General features: G+C 54.6%; 9 protein-coding genes across 9 annotated transcripts; 4 read left to right on the top strand and 5 right to left on the bottom strand.

The window, feature by feature from the left end:
- Window positions 1-145: 145 nt before the first annotated feature.
- Window positions 146-1,291, top strand: BDZ99DRAFT_449827 (RNA-binding domain-containing protein; the record flags this gene model as incomplete). Its single annotated transcript, XM_033718137.1, has 6 exons — window positions 146-526; window positions 576-648; window positions 709-815; window positions 937-1,082; window positions 1,140-1,172; window positions 1,231-1,291. Coding segments are annotated over exons 1-6 (438 nt in total), but the record flags the coding sequence as incomplete, so codon positions are not given.
- A 1,344-nt stretch (window positions 1,292-2,635) lies between these two features.
- On the top strand, window positions 2,636-3,191 carry BDZ99DRAFT_103436 (uncharacterized protein). The gene has a single exon (XM_033712336.1). The coding sequence runs from the start codon at window positions 2,770-2,772 to the stop codon at window positions 3,073-3,075; it is 306 nt and encodes a 101-aa protein (XP_033573035.1). The 5' UTR covers window positions 2,636-2,769; the 3' UTR covers window positions 3,076-3,191.
- A 347-nt stretch (window positions 3,192-3,538) lies between these two features.
- Window positions 3,539-3,922, bottom strand: BDZ99DRAFT_466358 (uncharacterized protein). The gene has a single exon (XM_033720753.1). It carries the CDS (start codon window positions 3,795-3,797, stop codon window positions 3,555-3,557), a length of 243 nt encoding a protein of 80 aa, XP_033573034.1. The 5' UTR covers window positions 3,798-3,922; the 3' UTR covers window positions 3,539-3,554.
- A 90-nt stretch (window positions 3,923-4,012) lies between these two features.
- BDZ99DRAFT_524297 (uncharacterized protein) lies at window positions 4,013-4,963 on the bottom strand (the record flags this gene model as incomplete). Its single annotated transcript, XM_033725887.1, has 1 exon — window positions 4,013-4,963. One exon carries the CDS (start codon window positions 4,961-4,963, stop codon window positions 4,013-4,015), a length of 951 nt encoding a protein of 316 aa, XP_033573033.1.
- A 272-nt stretch (window positions 4,964-5,235) lies between these two features.
- Window positions 5,236-5,764, bottom strand: BDZ99DRAFT_466355 (uncharacterized protein). The gene has a single exon (XM_033720752.1). The coding sequence runs from the start codon at window positions 5,609-5,611 to the stop codon at window positions 5,282-5,284; it is 330 nt and encodes a 109-aa protein (XP_033573032.1). The 5' UTR covers window positions 5,612-5,764; the 3' UTR covers window positions 5,236-5,281.
- Window positions 5,625-7,559, bottom strand: BDZ99DRAFT_574290 (uncharacterized protein). The gene is made up of 2 exons (XM_033728362.1): window positions 6,413-7,559; window positions 5,625-6,357 (listed from the first exon to the last, which is right to left on the bottom strand). The coding sequence occupies exons 1-2, from the start codon at window positions 7,547-7,549 to the stop codon at window positions 5,980-5,982; spliced, it is 1,515 nt and encodes a 504-aa protein (XP_033573031.1). The 5' UTR covers window positions 7,550-7,559; the 3' UTR covers window positions 5,625-5,979.
- A 345-nt stretch (window positions 7,560-7,904) lies between these two features.
- BDZ99DRAFT_103414 (DUF1294-domain-containing protein) lies at window positions 7,905-9,243 on the top strand. The gene is made up of 2 exons (XM_033712335.1): window positions 7,905-8,017; window positions 8,085-9,243. Exons 1-2 carry the CDS (start codon window positions 8,009-8,011, stop codon window positions 9,006-9,008), a joined length of 933 nt encoding a protein of 310 aa, XP_033573030.1. The 5' UTR covers window positions 7,905-8,008; the 3' UTR covers window positions 9,009-9,243.
- A 317-nt stretch (window positions 9,244-9,560) lies between these two features.
- Window positions 9,561-9,927, bottom strand: BDZ99DRAFT_395175 (uncharacterized protein; the record flags this gene model as incomplete). Its single annotated transcript, XM_033715936.1, has 2 exons — window positions 9,561-9,715; window positions 9,768-9,927. The coding sequence occupies 2 exons, from the start codon at window positions 9,925-9,927 to the stop codon at window positions 9,561-9,563; spliced, it is 315 nt and encodes a 104-aa protein (XP_033573029.1).
- Window positions 9,928-10,405: 478 nt separating this feature from the next.
- On the top strand, window positions 10,406-12,300 carry BDZ99DRAFT_466352 (Pkinase-domain-containing protein). The gene is made up of 6 exons (XM_033720751.1): window positions 10,406-10,671; window positions 10,728-10,779; window positions 10,838-11,045; window positions 11,093-11,249; window positions 11,298-11,683; window positions 11,733-12,300. The coding sequence occupies exons 1-6, from the start codon at window positions 10,665-10,667 to the stop codon at window positions 12,150-12,152; spliced, it is 1,230 nt and encodes a 409-aa protein (XP_033573028.1). The 5' UTR covers window positions 10,406-10,664; the 3' UTR covers window positions 12,153-12,300.
- The last annotated feature ends 119 nt before the right edge of the window (window positions 12,301-12,419 follow it).

Genomic DNA, 12,419 nt, shown 5'->3' with positions numbered 1-12,419 from the left:
GGCACACTGGGGCGACTGAGCCGGAGCGTGCGTGCGTGCGTGCTTTGATCGCTAGCGCCCTTCTCCCACTGGAGGCGTCTCTTTCCTGCCTGCCTGCCTGCTTTTCATCTGCCCCGCCGTCCCCCTCCACCCACTCCACCCACTCCACCAACTCTCCTCACCCACACCCATTTGTCGCAAACTCTTGCGCCTACACCAACCTTTCCATCAGCTCTTCTTCCCCCCAACCGCGCACCAGCTCACCGTGCGCTGCCACCCGTCACTCTCGTGAACCCAGAATCAAAAGTTCGTTCCTTCGTCATGCTGTCTGCTGCCTTGCTCTCCGGAGTTGCCATCTCTGCTTGCTCTCACCTCCCGGCGTCTCCTCCAGCCGTCCTCCCTGTCCTGCCTCTTTGTACTTTCCGTCTGCGACAGGCGACCCCTCCATGAATGTCTTTCTCCGTTCGCGATCTATTGAGTGTGTGAATTGAGACGTTGGTAGAGCGCTGTCCGAACACCACGACACCATGTCCAAGCTATTCATTGGGTAAGTCCGCCGGTCCTCACTTCGCATGCCCATCGCTGACAGCCCTCAGCGGCCTTGCCTGGCACACCGATGATGCCACCCTCCGCACCAAGTTCGAGGAGTTCGGCACCGTCGAAGAGGCAGTACGTCATCCGACCCCTACCCGCCGCGCCCATCGCGACATCCTGCTCACCTAAATGCAGATTGTCGTAAAGGACCGTGATACTGGCCGTAGCCGCGGATTCGGCTTTGTTCGCTTCTCCCAGGAGGGTGAGGCCGACCAAGCGATCGAGAACATGAACAACGTCGAGTATGTTTGATCCTTTGTTCTTCCACGTCTTGACTCACGACTTGATTGGGCCGTGTTGCCATATGGCTTGCACGGCACTTGAGTTCGCTATGCTCCCACGTGGCATGCTGACAAGTCCTAGGTTCGATGGCCGAACCATCCGCGTTGACAAGGCGTCCGAGCGATCCGGCGGAGGCGGAGGTGGAGGAGGATACTCCCGTGGCGGTGGAGGTGGTGGCTATGGCGGAGGCCGTGGAGGTGGAGGCTACGGCGGCGGAGGTAGCTATGGTGCGATTCGATAACCCGTTTTTCTCCCGGACGTTCCATGCTAAATTTCTAATCCAGGAGGCGGATACGGCGGACGCTCCGGCGGAGGCGGTGAGTTTCCAACCTTGAACGCGCTCAAGAGCTCCTGAATCTAACTTGCAAGAACAAGGCGGATATGGCGGCGGTGCCGGCAACTGGGGCGGCAACCAGCAATCAGGCTACTCCGGCGGCGGTGGCGGAGGCTACCAAGGCGGCGGAGGCGACCGTGGCTACGGCGGCGGAGGCCAGGGTGGTGGAGAGGGCGGCTACGGCCAATCTCAACAGGGCGGCGGCCAGTGGTAGAAGGTTCATTGATTACTGACGCGAGTTCACCCATCCCCTTCTGTCGTTCCGGAGAGAACACAGAAGGCTATTTGCTCAGGGCGAACTCCATACTCGAGGGTGGAGTGCTTGTTCTGGTTCGACTTCTTTGGGATTCGTCTCTGAATCCGTCCGGACACCTTTTATCTTCTGGTTTTTTGCGATGGTAATCATGGGCTTCTTCTTGTTGTTGGTTTTGCTTGCTGCGGGCGAGAGATGAGATCGAGACCGAGTCAGAGAGTGCGAGAGAGATAACCGAGCCATCTGAGCTTCTTTGCTGCTTGCCTAAGGAAAAAGGGATTCTGGGATGGGAATTGTTGTTCTATTGGTACTCTGAGATGATTGATACCCATCCTTGAATCTAAGGTGCTTGCTTCTGCTGCTGGAAAGAATATTCTCACTCATCCTGTCTTATCTGTCTGTGTGCGTTTGGGACTATGCTTGTCGATGGGCCGTGTCGGAGTCATCTCCGCCTCGAATAATGGTCTTGTGCGCCACGTAACGGATCTCACGATGCTTTGCCTGGGTGTTGGCGACGCGGTTTTCGGAAAAGAGGATAGGTTGACGTCTGGACAAGATGGGTATTTCACGTGAGGCGAAATTGCAGCTGCTAATTATGTCCTAGGCTTGTAAGACGCGACATGCAGCTACTCCCGCAAGATTAGGATCCCCTTGCTTCCCACTCGACAGGCTATGAGTCTGTATCACGACTTCTGCCGCTGCTTAGCCAGTACACAGCCTTGTCACAGGCATGTGCGCCTCTATGCCACCACTCGAGCCGTTTCGATACCGTTCCAAAGCTTAAACAAGATGGAAGTTTTACAATGCCGGAACCAGGGGGACCTTTTTGGTTCGGTTCATTTTGCCACGAACAAACACCCATCGATCGCCTCACGGGCGAGCAGCTTCTGGTCACCAAATTCATCACGTTCTGCCCCTCTAAATCTCTACGAGGTATACTCGGGCGCTCCTCGACCTACCCTTATTTGCTTCTCCGTCTACTGGATCGCGATCTCTATCATAGTCCTCTGGCTGCCAAGTTCGATTCTCAAGTATGTGGGTACGCCTATACGACTATAAAAACTAGAGTACGACATACTCAAGGAAGTTTATGTAACTGTTGTGCTGACTGCAGCTAAAATTGTCTCTCAAAACATATGTATGCTGCATGACTGGATGCCTCTCTCGCCCATAAAGTTAATGCAATTCCGACCCAACGCCTACTTCTCCAATCAAGGCTTGCAAAACATTTTAGAGTGCCCCGTAGCTCTAATGGCAAAACCAGTGACCTCGAGTTCGTTCAACATCATCGAACTTGGAGGTGTCTGGGCGGCGGGGTTGTGATCCCATGCAGTACCATGGTCGTGAGAGTTCCCCAACCGAAATGTCTCCACCAACTCTCACCACCCTCCCCGCCGAGATCCGCCAAATGATCGTTGCCGAAACCATCTCAATCACAATAAGCAGCTCTCCACTGGCCACTTCACGCCCCTCGGCTCCGTCTGCAAACTCCTCCGGGCCGACGTCCTCAAGCTCTGCACGAGCTGGCTGCCCGCCCCCTCCACCCTCATCATCCTGGCGGCACACACCCCCGCCAGCTGGGCCGCCTTCGCCGCGCTCGACAACCTCCTCAGCGCGCGTGCAGCGCAGCTAAACCGCCGCAGCTGGCCCGGCATCACGGAGGTCACGCTGCGATTCGTCTGCCCGACCGGACGCCTAGGAAGGGACATGTTCAAGTCCACAGTGGCCCCTTATCGCTAGGAGGCAGAGCTGCACCGCCTGCCTACCCGCGAGCGTGACGCGCATCGCCCTCACCCTCGCGCTGCCGCCGTCGCGGATGGCGCAGCTGTGCGCCAGCAGCGGGTGCACGCAGCGGGACTACTGGTTCAACTTGTTCTACACCGTGCGGCGGTTGGCGGCCGTGGCGGCGCGGCGCGATGTCGGGGTGGAGGTGCGGGGCGAGCTGCCCGCGAGCCAGGTCGCCGCGCTCGCGCCGGTGCCGGGGTCGGGCGCGTATTATTCTTCGGGCTTCCATTGGAAGTTTGTGGAGCGGCGCTATCGTGAGATATACGGGGCGCTGGAGCGCAGCGGGGGGCGCTGGGGGCTGGGGGCTGGATAGGTTCCTGAGGAGGGTTACGGAGACGCCGCAGTGGAGGGAGGAGTATTGGTTGGAGATGAATATGAAACGGGTGCGGACGAAGATCCGGGAGCAGGGGAAGAAGCGGAAGAGGGATGATGAGGAAAAGACGAAGGAGGATGAGGAAAAGACGAGGGAGGGCTCGAAGCGGATGAGGGTAGCGTACGTACTTCAAGAGTAGTAGGTGGTCTAGCGCGATAGAGAGAGTCTGCCAGAGCGAGATCCCCATTTACGATCATTGTATGTAGTACTGGATTTGGACTTTGAGTATTGCAAAGCCCAAGGTATTTTAATGTCTGTTTCGTGGCTATTCTATCTCTAGAGTTAGCTTAGTAGGTCTATCATATAATGTATACTATACCTGGAAAGTGCAATAGCCAAATCTCCACTCGTAACGCACTGACTAGGTTTCTCCAGCACACTGTCCCGAGCACAGAACGGCCTTAATGGGTAATCAAAAGAGAAGTGCATCCGCAACACCGTCAAAACCTCCCCAATCCTTCTTCTGCCGCTTAGTTCCCTCTAAGCTCTGATCACCATCATCCTTCCCCCTCTTCCGCTTCTTCACCTCCCACATCCTCTTCCGAACCTCCCTCTTCAACCTCCTCGCCTCCTCTCTCCTCTGCCCCTCCACCTCTTCCTCACGCCTAAGCCTCTCCCTCCTCTCCCCAACACCCCCCAAAAACTCCTCAAAAAGCCCCTCCTCCACACTCCCATACCGCTGCAAAAACCCCCGATACGAATGCGTCGTCTTCGGCGCCAGCCCCACCATCGCCGTCTCCTGACTCTCCGGCAACCGCCCAAGCACTTCAAACTCCACCCCCCGATTCTCCTCCACCCCTTGATTCTCCTCCACAACCCCCCGATTCGCTGCCACCCCGCGCGCCAGCGCCCCAAACACCTTGCACCACCACTCCCGCTGCCCGCGCGCCGACTTCGCCGCCAGCCCCGCCAACGACCGCGCATCGAGCGCGAGATCGAACGCCACGCGCCGCACGCTCGTGGGCAGCGGCCCGAGGCACCGCACGGAGCGGGTCAGCCGCGCGACGCCCGTGGGCCGGCACGGCGCGGGCTCGAAGACGCGCAGCGTGAGGGCGGCGATGCCGGGCCATGCGCGGCCGCTTGTTCGGTGGGTGGCGCGCGCGGCGAGGAGGCGGGAGAGGGAGGCGAAGGGGTGCGAGGACACAGGCGTGGTGATGGGCCTGGAGATGACGGCGGAGGGGCTGTTGTGGGCGGGCAGCCAGAGGGGGAGGGCGGCGGCGGCGTCGGCGCGGAGGGTGCGGCAGATGCTGGAGAGGGGGGTGGAGATGTGGTAGGCCGCGTCGGTGATGGTGGCGGAGATGGTGAGCGTGATGATTTGTTGGCGGAGTTCCGCGGGGAGGGTGAGGAGGGTGGCGGTGGGCATTGTTGTGATTCGGTTTTTTGCTTGGGTGGTGGAGCGGTGATAGGAGTGGAATGGTGGTGGAGGGTTGGAAGGCTGGTGGGTGTGGGTGTGAAGAGGATGAGGTGGTTGAGCTTGACGTTGATAGCTGGATAGTACATGCGGGATCGGGTTTGGTGAGAGAGCTATCGGCCGGTGAGCAAGGCGCTCACTACAGGCAAACGTGAACTGTTAGGTGACGTGAGTTCCCTACGTCATCTGTGAGCGTTGCCTGTGAGCGTGAGCCTATCTATATATTCCGCGTAAAATCCAAACCCCTCATCTACTAATTTGCCCAGCAGCTCAGTTGGTCGGCCACACCGAGTGTAAGCCCGCGGCCGGAGTCCAGGCATTTACCTCCCGAGGTAGTGTTTCACTACCGTCGACAAACCTCACCTGGGTCTTGTAGTTGGTCTCGGGTTCGATTCTCGACTCGACCTTCGGTGTTAAAAAGTTGGAGCATTCCTTTAGGTTCGCCTGAGGGAATCGACTTCGGGCGGCCTGGTTCGTAGAGAGGCTTGGAAGCCTGGTGAAGAGGATGTATGCAGTTGGTGCGTGAGGCGTCTGCGAGCGCCGGTTAAGATGACGGAATTGAAAATTACCGCGGGCGGGCGAGACATAGAGAAACCCCATCCGGGGTGGCTACACCCTCGAAAGAGGGTGGTGTTTTGCTCCGAGGAAGTTCTTTTTTGCCTGGTCTGGGTGCAGATAAGTGGGAGGGAACACTTGATTCATGCTTATAGGCGCTACTCTTTTTGTTTTTCCTCTTTGCTGATAATAAGAGGAGGTTAGGCGTAATAGGATACAGAATGTAAAAAGACGCGCCAATCGAAATGGCGAAGTCGATGGTGACGTCAATGATACGAGACCCTACCCGAGACTCAGCTAATTCTCACTCTCTTCTAGTAGCATGCTAACGTCCAGCCCAGATCTCACAGACTAGCTCTCCTCCATGCATCTTACGATGTTTATAGTGACAAAATGCTTGGCTGCTAAGAATCTCAGCTCGTATCCGCACAGCACGAACGCCCGTAAGCGCTGGCGACCGCACAGCACGACTTCATCTCCACCTCTTTGACCCTGTAGTTACTCCTCAGCTGGACCTTGAGCTCCACACCTGCCTCGGTGTAGGAGTCCAGCAAGTCTTTCGGAGGCGTCCAGGCCATCTCTTCGAAGGAGATGCCGTCTCCAACAGTTAAGCCTGTCAACACTTGCTCGATCAGACGAACGGAGCGGAGGCTAGGGAAGGCGGTTGACTTAAAAGTTGCGAGTTCTTGGATCCAGTGGTAGTGTTTAGAAGGCATGTCTAGCATGTTCTCGAGTTTCGTGACGTGAGGGATAGAGACGCAGAAGATTCCGGAATAGAATTGAAAGTATATCTATACCTGCAGTTAGGCTTCGCTATAGCATGAGAGATATAAAGTGGGCGTTTACCTCTAATTCTTCCAAATTTGGCGGTAGCAGCTCCCACAACCCACAGCGATCCTCATGGTCTGCAACAAAGCCGTGGTCGATGTTCATGTGCTCTCCGTATGCGAATGCGCCCCATTTGAACCAGAACCCGGGCGCGACACACATTTTACGAAGTTTCGTGAATCCAGTGAAGTCTGCTCTGGTGTTGTCGGTGCCTGCCCAAGCGCGACGATCGTTCACCATGGTTAACTCTTCTAGGGTATGGTGCACGGGTTGGAGAGCTCGAGAGATCGTGGATGGATTGAGCCAGCGATCTGACGCTACAAGGCCGTAGTCGCGATCTTGATAGCGGCAGCTCCGGCCTGGTAGAGTTGCTTTTAGCCTTTGCAGCTTCGGGGCAAAGTTGAGGATTCCTTCGAGGACTGGTAATGAGATCCGGTATGTTCCCAAATCAAGATTCTTGAGGTTGGAGGGCGCAGACAATCGAGATGCGAAGAAATCTTCCAGATTGGGGTCCAGAATAGTGAGTGGCCCAGTCCCGCGCCCAATGTCGCAGAAGCGTGGAGTGGTGATCGTTTCGACGGTCGGCAGGATCATAGCTGATGCTAGCTTGGTCGAGGTAAGTCGACCTAAATCTAATACGTATGATCGCAGCGGATATTTTGAACTCTCTTCAAGAATGTATTTGGTATGGTCGGGATAGTCAGGTCCTTGCTGATTGAAGTTGTTTGCAAACTTCTTGTCTGAAATTTCAAGGTGTCTCAGGTTCGGCAAGGCTTTGAACAGCTTTTCCAGCTCACGGGCATTTTCCAGGCTTTTACTGGGGAACGAGTTCCAGGAGAGGCAGAGACTTCTTACCAGACGACCGATTGACGAATTGTTGTCAAGACTGCGGAGCAATAGATAGAGAGTATTACAGTCGGGCTCCGGATTACCACTCCGGGGGATCACGCCGGTCTTTTTTATACGGATGTCTCCTGGATTAAACGAACGGGCGGAGTAGACTAGAATGTCAACGGTTCGGTAGATATGAGTCCGCGCGGGAGCAAGCAATCGACGGCATGTGCTTGAGACCCTTAGCAAGTCCCGTTTGGAGTGCTCGAAGTAAGCTAGAATCTCGAGCAGAATGTCATCCGGAAGATCCGTGAGAAGGGCCATTCTTCCTCTCGTACTGTGTGCATACAGTCAGGACGATGCGAAGATAGTGCGGTTATATCCCTAAGAGTAGAATATCTTATACCAAAGCAGATTGTTCATTGAGCTCGTGATGAAGGCCTAGGAGGGTTTTTGATCTCTGAAATATACCCGAATAGATGGCTGCTACGACTGAAAATCCAGCAATAAGTAAGCCGAGACCGGAAGAACTTTTGTTGCCCAGAGATCGAGGATGCACGAGGCGAGGTTGACAGGAGACGTTCAAATTTTACGCAGCGAGTCAGCGAGGCTATTCCGAATTTGATGTCTTCATACGCCGTCCGAGCTTCGCTTATCCAACACCTCTCTCCCTGACACTCATTTACAAACATCTATACATGTTGATGACGATGCGCCTCAGAACCAGATACAACTACCTCCAAGCTCTTTATCCCTACTAGCACGCCTGTGCCTCATCAATCGATGAATTCGGTCAATCTCTCATCATTCTCTACAATCTGCACGCTCACCTGCGGTGTCTAACTTTATTTCCCTTTAGAACGCCGCTCGCGCGAAACAAGACCTTGCCCGACCGAACAACAGGGATTCGCCCAATGCGAAGAGGCAGCAAGAGCTTAAGAGCGAATTGAAGAAGATCGGGGAATTGCAGAGAGGGAGCATGTCTGGAAGGAACGCCATCTTCGAAAAGATGAAGAAGCTCGATGAGCAGATTAAATTCCGGCAGAATGAGCTCAAGACTGCGAAGGGCCGCATCAATTTTCGCACCGTTAAAGATGTGGACCGGGAGATCGATCGCCTCCAAAAACAAGTCGATACTAGCACCATGAAGATAGTGGACGAGAAGAAGGTATTCTCGGAGATCAGCAATCTGCGTAAGGCACGAAAGAATTTCGCCACGTTTGATCAGATGCAAAAGGCGATCGACGAGTTGAGGGTTCAACATTCGGAACAGAAGAAGCTACTGGACGACATAATGGATCCGTCAAGCAACAGACGAATTCAAGCCCAATACAACCCCTCCATTGGCAACTTCGATGAGAATGGCTTCCGCAGAGTGCCTCGAAAGGTTCCACAGAACGCCCCTCGGAAAAAGATCCGTCCACAGAGAAGACCAATCACCGCAGCGACTATCATCGGTTGTGGTGCCTTCGCTGTTCCACTAGTCGGAGGAATGCGCCTGTTCTGTCGTGGGATCACATGGCCATTGATGTTGACATCCGTCATGAGTCTAGCCACCTTCATCATGTACGGCTTCGACAAGTACCGATCTCGCAACTCAGGGTGGCGTGTCCGTGAGACCACTATGCACTTATTCGAAATGCTAGGGGGCTGGCCAGGAGCTCTCCTCGGTCAACATTATTTCCAGCACAAAACGATGAAGAAGGCATTTCAAGCCCAGTTCTGGATTATTGTAGGGATTCATCAACTGCTTTGGTTCGCGACCTGGAGGAACGTTTCATAAGAGCGTACAACATTAGGCCAGAAGTCTACCTACATAGATACGCCACTGCTTGAGCGCCATTTTGGAAACTAGACACAAGTTTCAGGAGCTTCCCCGTGGGCGGCATCCTGGCTAGTCTAGTCACAAGGTAGCTTAGAGTTCGCTGCAGGGATCTCGAAATCGCGGCTACATTTTTGAAAGTACTGGGGTACCGCACGTTATATCAAACGAGTGTGCACAGACTTGTAGCTTGTCACTAGAAAGCACAGAAAGAGGTGGTTATCAGCGTTCCCGGAGCCTCAGAGTGGGTTTATAGGATCGCCCGCTGCACCTAAAGAAAGGAATCATCGAAGAGCACTGAAACCCATCAAATACTTTTCCACACCCCCACCCCCCGAAAGTATCCTTCCAGAGAACCAGGCCGTTGAAAGTAGGAAACCCGTCATAACCCATCGTATCCGCCGATCAACCGTTATTTTCTTCCGGATATGTTATCGTACACTCTCCCCGCTTGACTTCTGGGAGTACATCCTCACGCGTTCCCGGACCAGGCCTGGTGCTGTGATGATGAAATCAGCGACCAGTGAAGCCCGAGGTGAGATCATCACCAAGGTCACCAGTCTTCTCGCCAATTGGGTTCTTCAGTCCTCCACCAAGAGCATTGCCAAGGCCGTTCTTCACCTCGTTCACGTTCTGCTGGTCGGATTCTGGGATCTTGCTGAGTTGGTCTGGCAACAATCAGTACATGCACAGGGCCATGAGAAGGGTGGATAGACGCACCTTTCATAAGATACGAAGCCTTGTTCTCTCCCATGGTCTCGAGTGCTTTCTTTTCCATGGCCCTCTTCAGCTCTGGGGGAATGCCGAAGAAATAGACGGCGAGGGAGATCACGGCGAGGATGCCGGCGAGGACAGTGAGGACGGACGTAGTAGTAGGCATGGCGCTGTTTTGCGTTGGTTTGGTGGGCTTTGAGGTGAGGTTCCAGGGAATTGGGACGTGGATGGGAGAATTCTCAGTTAGGTAGATAGCAAACAGGCAGTGGAAGAGAAAGTGGAAATGATTGCCTGTTCATAAATAAGTGTTTCGTGCATATTACCGCCCATGACGTCGGACCAGATCGACGCTTCCTTGGAAGACGGGACGCGCCAGGTTCCAATTGCAACAAGGGAGCAGAACGCCACAGCTTCACGCCTTGGGCACGCCTCCAACCTCGATCGATCGTGAAACTCGCCGCCTGTTGCTCCGGAGCAAACTGTGTTATAAAGAAGATCCAATTTTGGACCCGCCAGCCTTGTTCAGGAGATGCCTAAGGAAACGCTGACCGACCGGTGCAGCTCAGCCGCACTCTCAGCCCCAGGGAGTGTCCCTTTGGCCAGACACAGGAGCGATGCTGGCACCTGCCCCCACCTCCTCTCAAACCACGCAACCCCTCGACACGCCAATTCAGCGCTGAAGCTTCCACGCTTAAAGTCTCTGATATTCCTACGCTCACTCGCCTCTACCTGCCCTGCTCCTCAAACCGACCTTCAACACCTAGCGATCCATTCTACACCTTCTTTCACCGAGCTCTATAGTTCTACCCCGCCTCCGATAGCACGCTTGGCAGCCTGCTCACGAAGAACCCCCCTCGCTGACAGCGCAACGCTTGAGGCTCTGCCCCGGACGTCGACTTCAAAATGAGTCGTGAGTAGTGTTGCCCTGTTACGCCCGGCCTGGTGCTGACCTTTTTTTCCTCGCAGTCGCAGGCATGCTCAACAAGTTGCATGGTCAGCCCGATAGCTATGACAAAAAGTTCGACGCTCACATTCCCTTTAGACGACGCCAAATACACTGAACACAATCATCGCAGATCTAAATATCAGATGGGGAAGACGCTGGGAGCTGGGACCTATGGCATTGTCCGCGAGGCTACCTGCCCCGAGGGCAAGGTGGCTGTCAAGATCATCTTGAAGAAGAACGTCAAAGGCAATGAGCAGATGGTCTACGATGAGCTGGAAATGCTGCAGCGTATGAAGCATCCTCACATTGTCCGGTTCCATGATTGGTTTGAGTCGAGGGTACGTTCAAGATTCAATTGGCCGACGTGCTGCTGACGGTCTGATAGGACAAATACTACATCGTCACCCAACTTGCTACTGGAGGAGAATTGTTCGACAGGATTTGCGAGAAGGGCAAGTTCACAGAGAAGGATGCTGCTGAAACTATCCGACAAGTTCTCGATGCCGTCAACTACCTCCACCACAACAATGTCGTCCACAGAGGTACGCGCGTCCCATTCATCCAAAGATACTCCAGCTAATTCTACTCAGATCTGAAGCCCGAGAACCTCCTATACCTCACAAAAGAACCAGACTCGTCGCTAGTGCTCGCCGACTTTGGCATTGCCAAGATGCTGGACTCCAAGAACGAAGTGTTGACGACAATGGCTGGTTCGTTTGGATATGCTGCCCCGGAAGTCATGCTCAAGAAGGGGCACGGCAAGCCTGTCGACATGTGGTCCATGGGTGTCATCACCTACACGCTTCTGTGCGGTTACTCGCCATTCAGGTCGGAGAATCTCGCAGACCTGATCGAGGAATGCAAGAACGGACGGCTCATATTCCACGAGCGTTACTGGAAGGACGTTAGCAAGGACGCCAAGGAGTTCATCACCCTTCTTCTCCAGCCAAATCCCGACAAGAGGCCGACTAGTGAGGTACGTTTGGCCAGTGGATCCTGAAGTATCACCAAACTAACAGCTGCAGGATGCTCTGAAACATGTATGGCTGAGCGGCAAGACCGCATCTGACCACAACTTGATTCCCGAGATCCGTGCGTACGTCGCAAAAGCGCGTCTCAGGCGTGGTATCGAGCTGGTCAAGCTTGCCAACCGCATCGAAGCCCTCAAAATGCAAGAGGACGACGAAGAAGATGTTCCCGGCGAAGCGGACGTACCCGCGAACGCTCGCCAGGCAGCGGGTGAGGCAGTCGCGGCACACAGCACCGACAGAGGTCTGACCATACCAGCAACGACAACTGGTCCCCCTAAGGCGGGTGGCCGTCTCAGCAAGCTTGCAAAGTCTGCCATCTTCAGGGAGGTGGTGCTCGCCAAAGTGCGCGAGATGAAGGAAGTAGAGGCACAGAAGGAGTTCGAGAGAACTGCTTCTGAGCAAGTCAAGAAGTAGCCGCAGCACCTCGTGCTCCTGGATGATCCCTCACGATTCTTGTTCCTTTCTGTCTTCTCTGGCGATTGTTGATGGGCTAGCGCCGCCCGTAGTTGGCCTGTAGTTGTTCTCTTAGCGATACCCTGATGGTAGCAGAGGCCCAAGCAGGGAACATGTCTAGACGCAGATTGCGCACTTGATAGCTGATCCCTATACACGAACGTCGCTGAGATGGCAGCCTGAGTTCTGTGACTGATGTGTCCATACGAAGTATTTTGTGTGAATTGC

This window comes from Mytilinidion resinicola (genome assembly GCF_010093595.1).
Source record: "Mytilinidion resinicola strain CBS 304.34 unplaced genomic scaffold BDZ99scaffold_17, whole genome shotgun sequence".
NCBI classification, from domain to species: Eukaryota; Fungi; Ascomycota; class Dothideomycetes; order Mytilinidiales; family Mytilinidiaceae; genus Mytilinidion; species Mytilinidion resinicola.
Note: the sequence above shows the minus strand (reverse complement) of the source record. Positions and strands in the feature narration are given on the sequence as shown.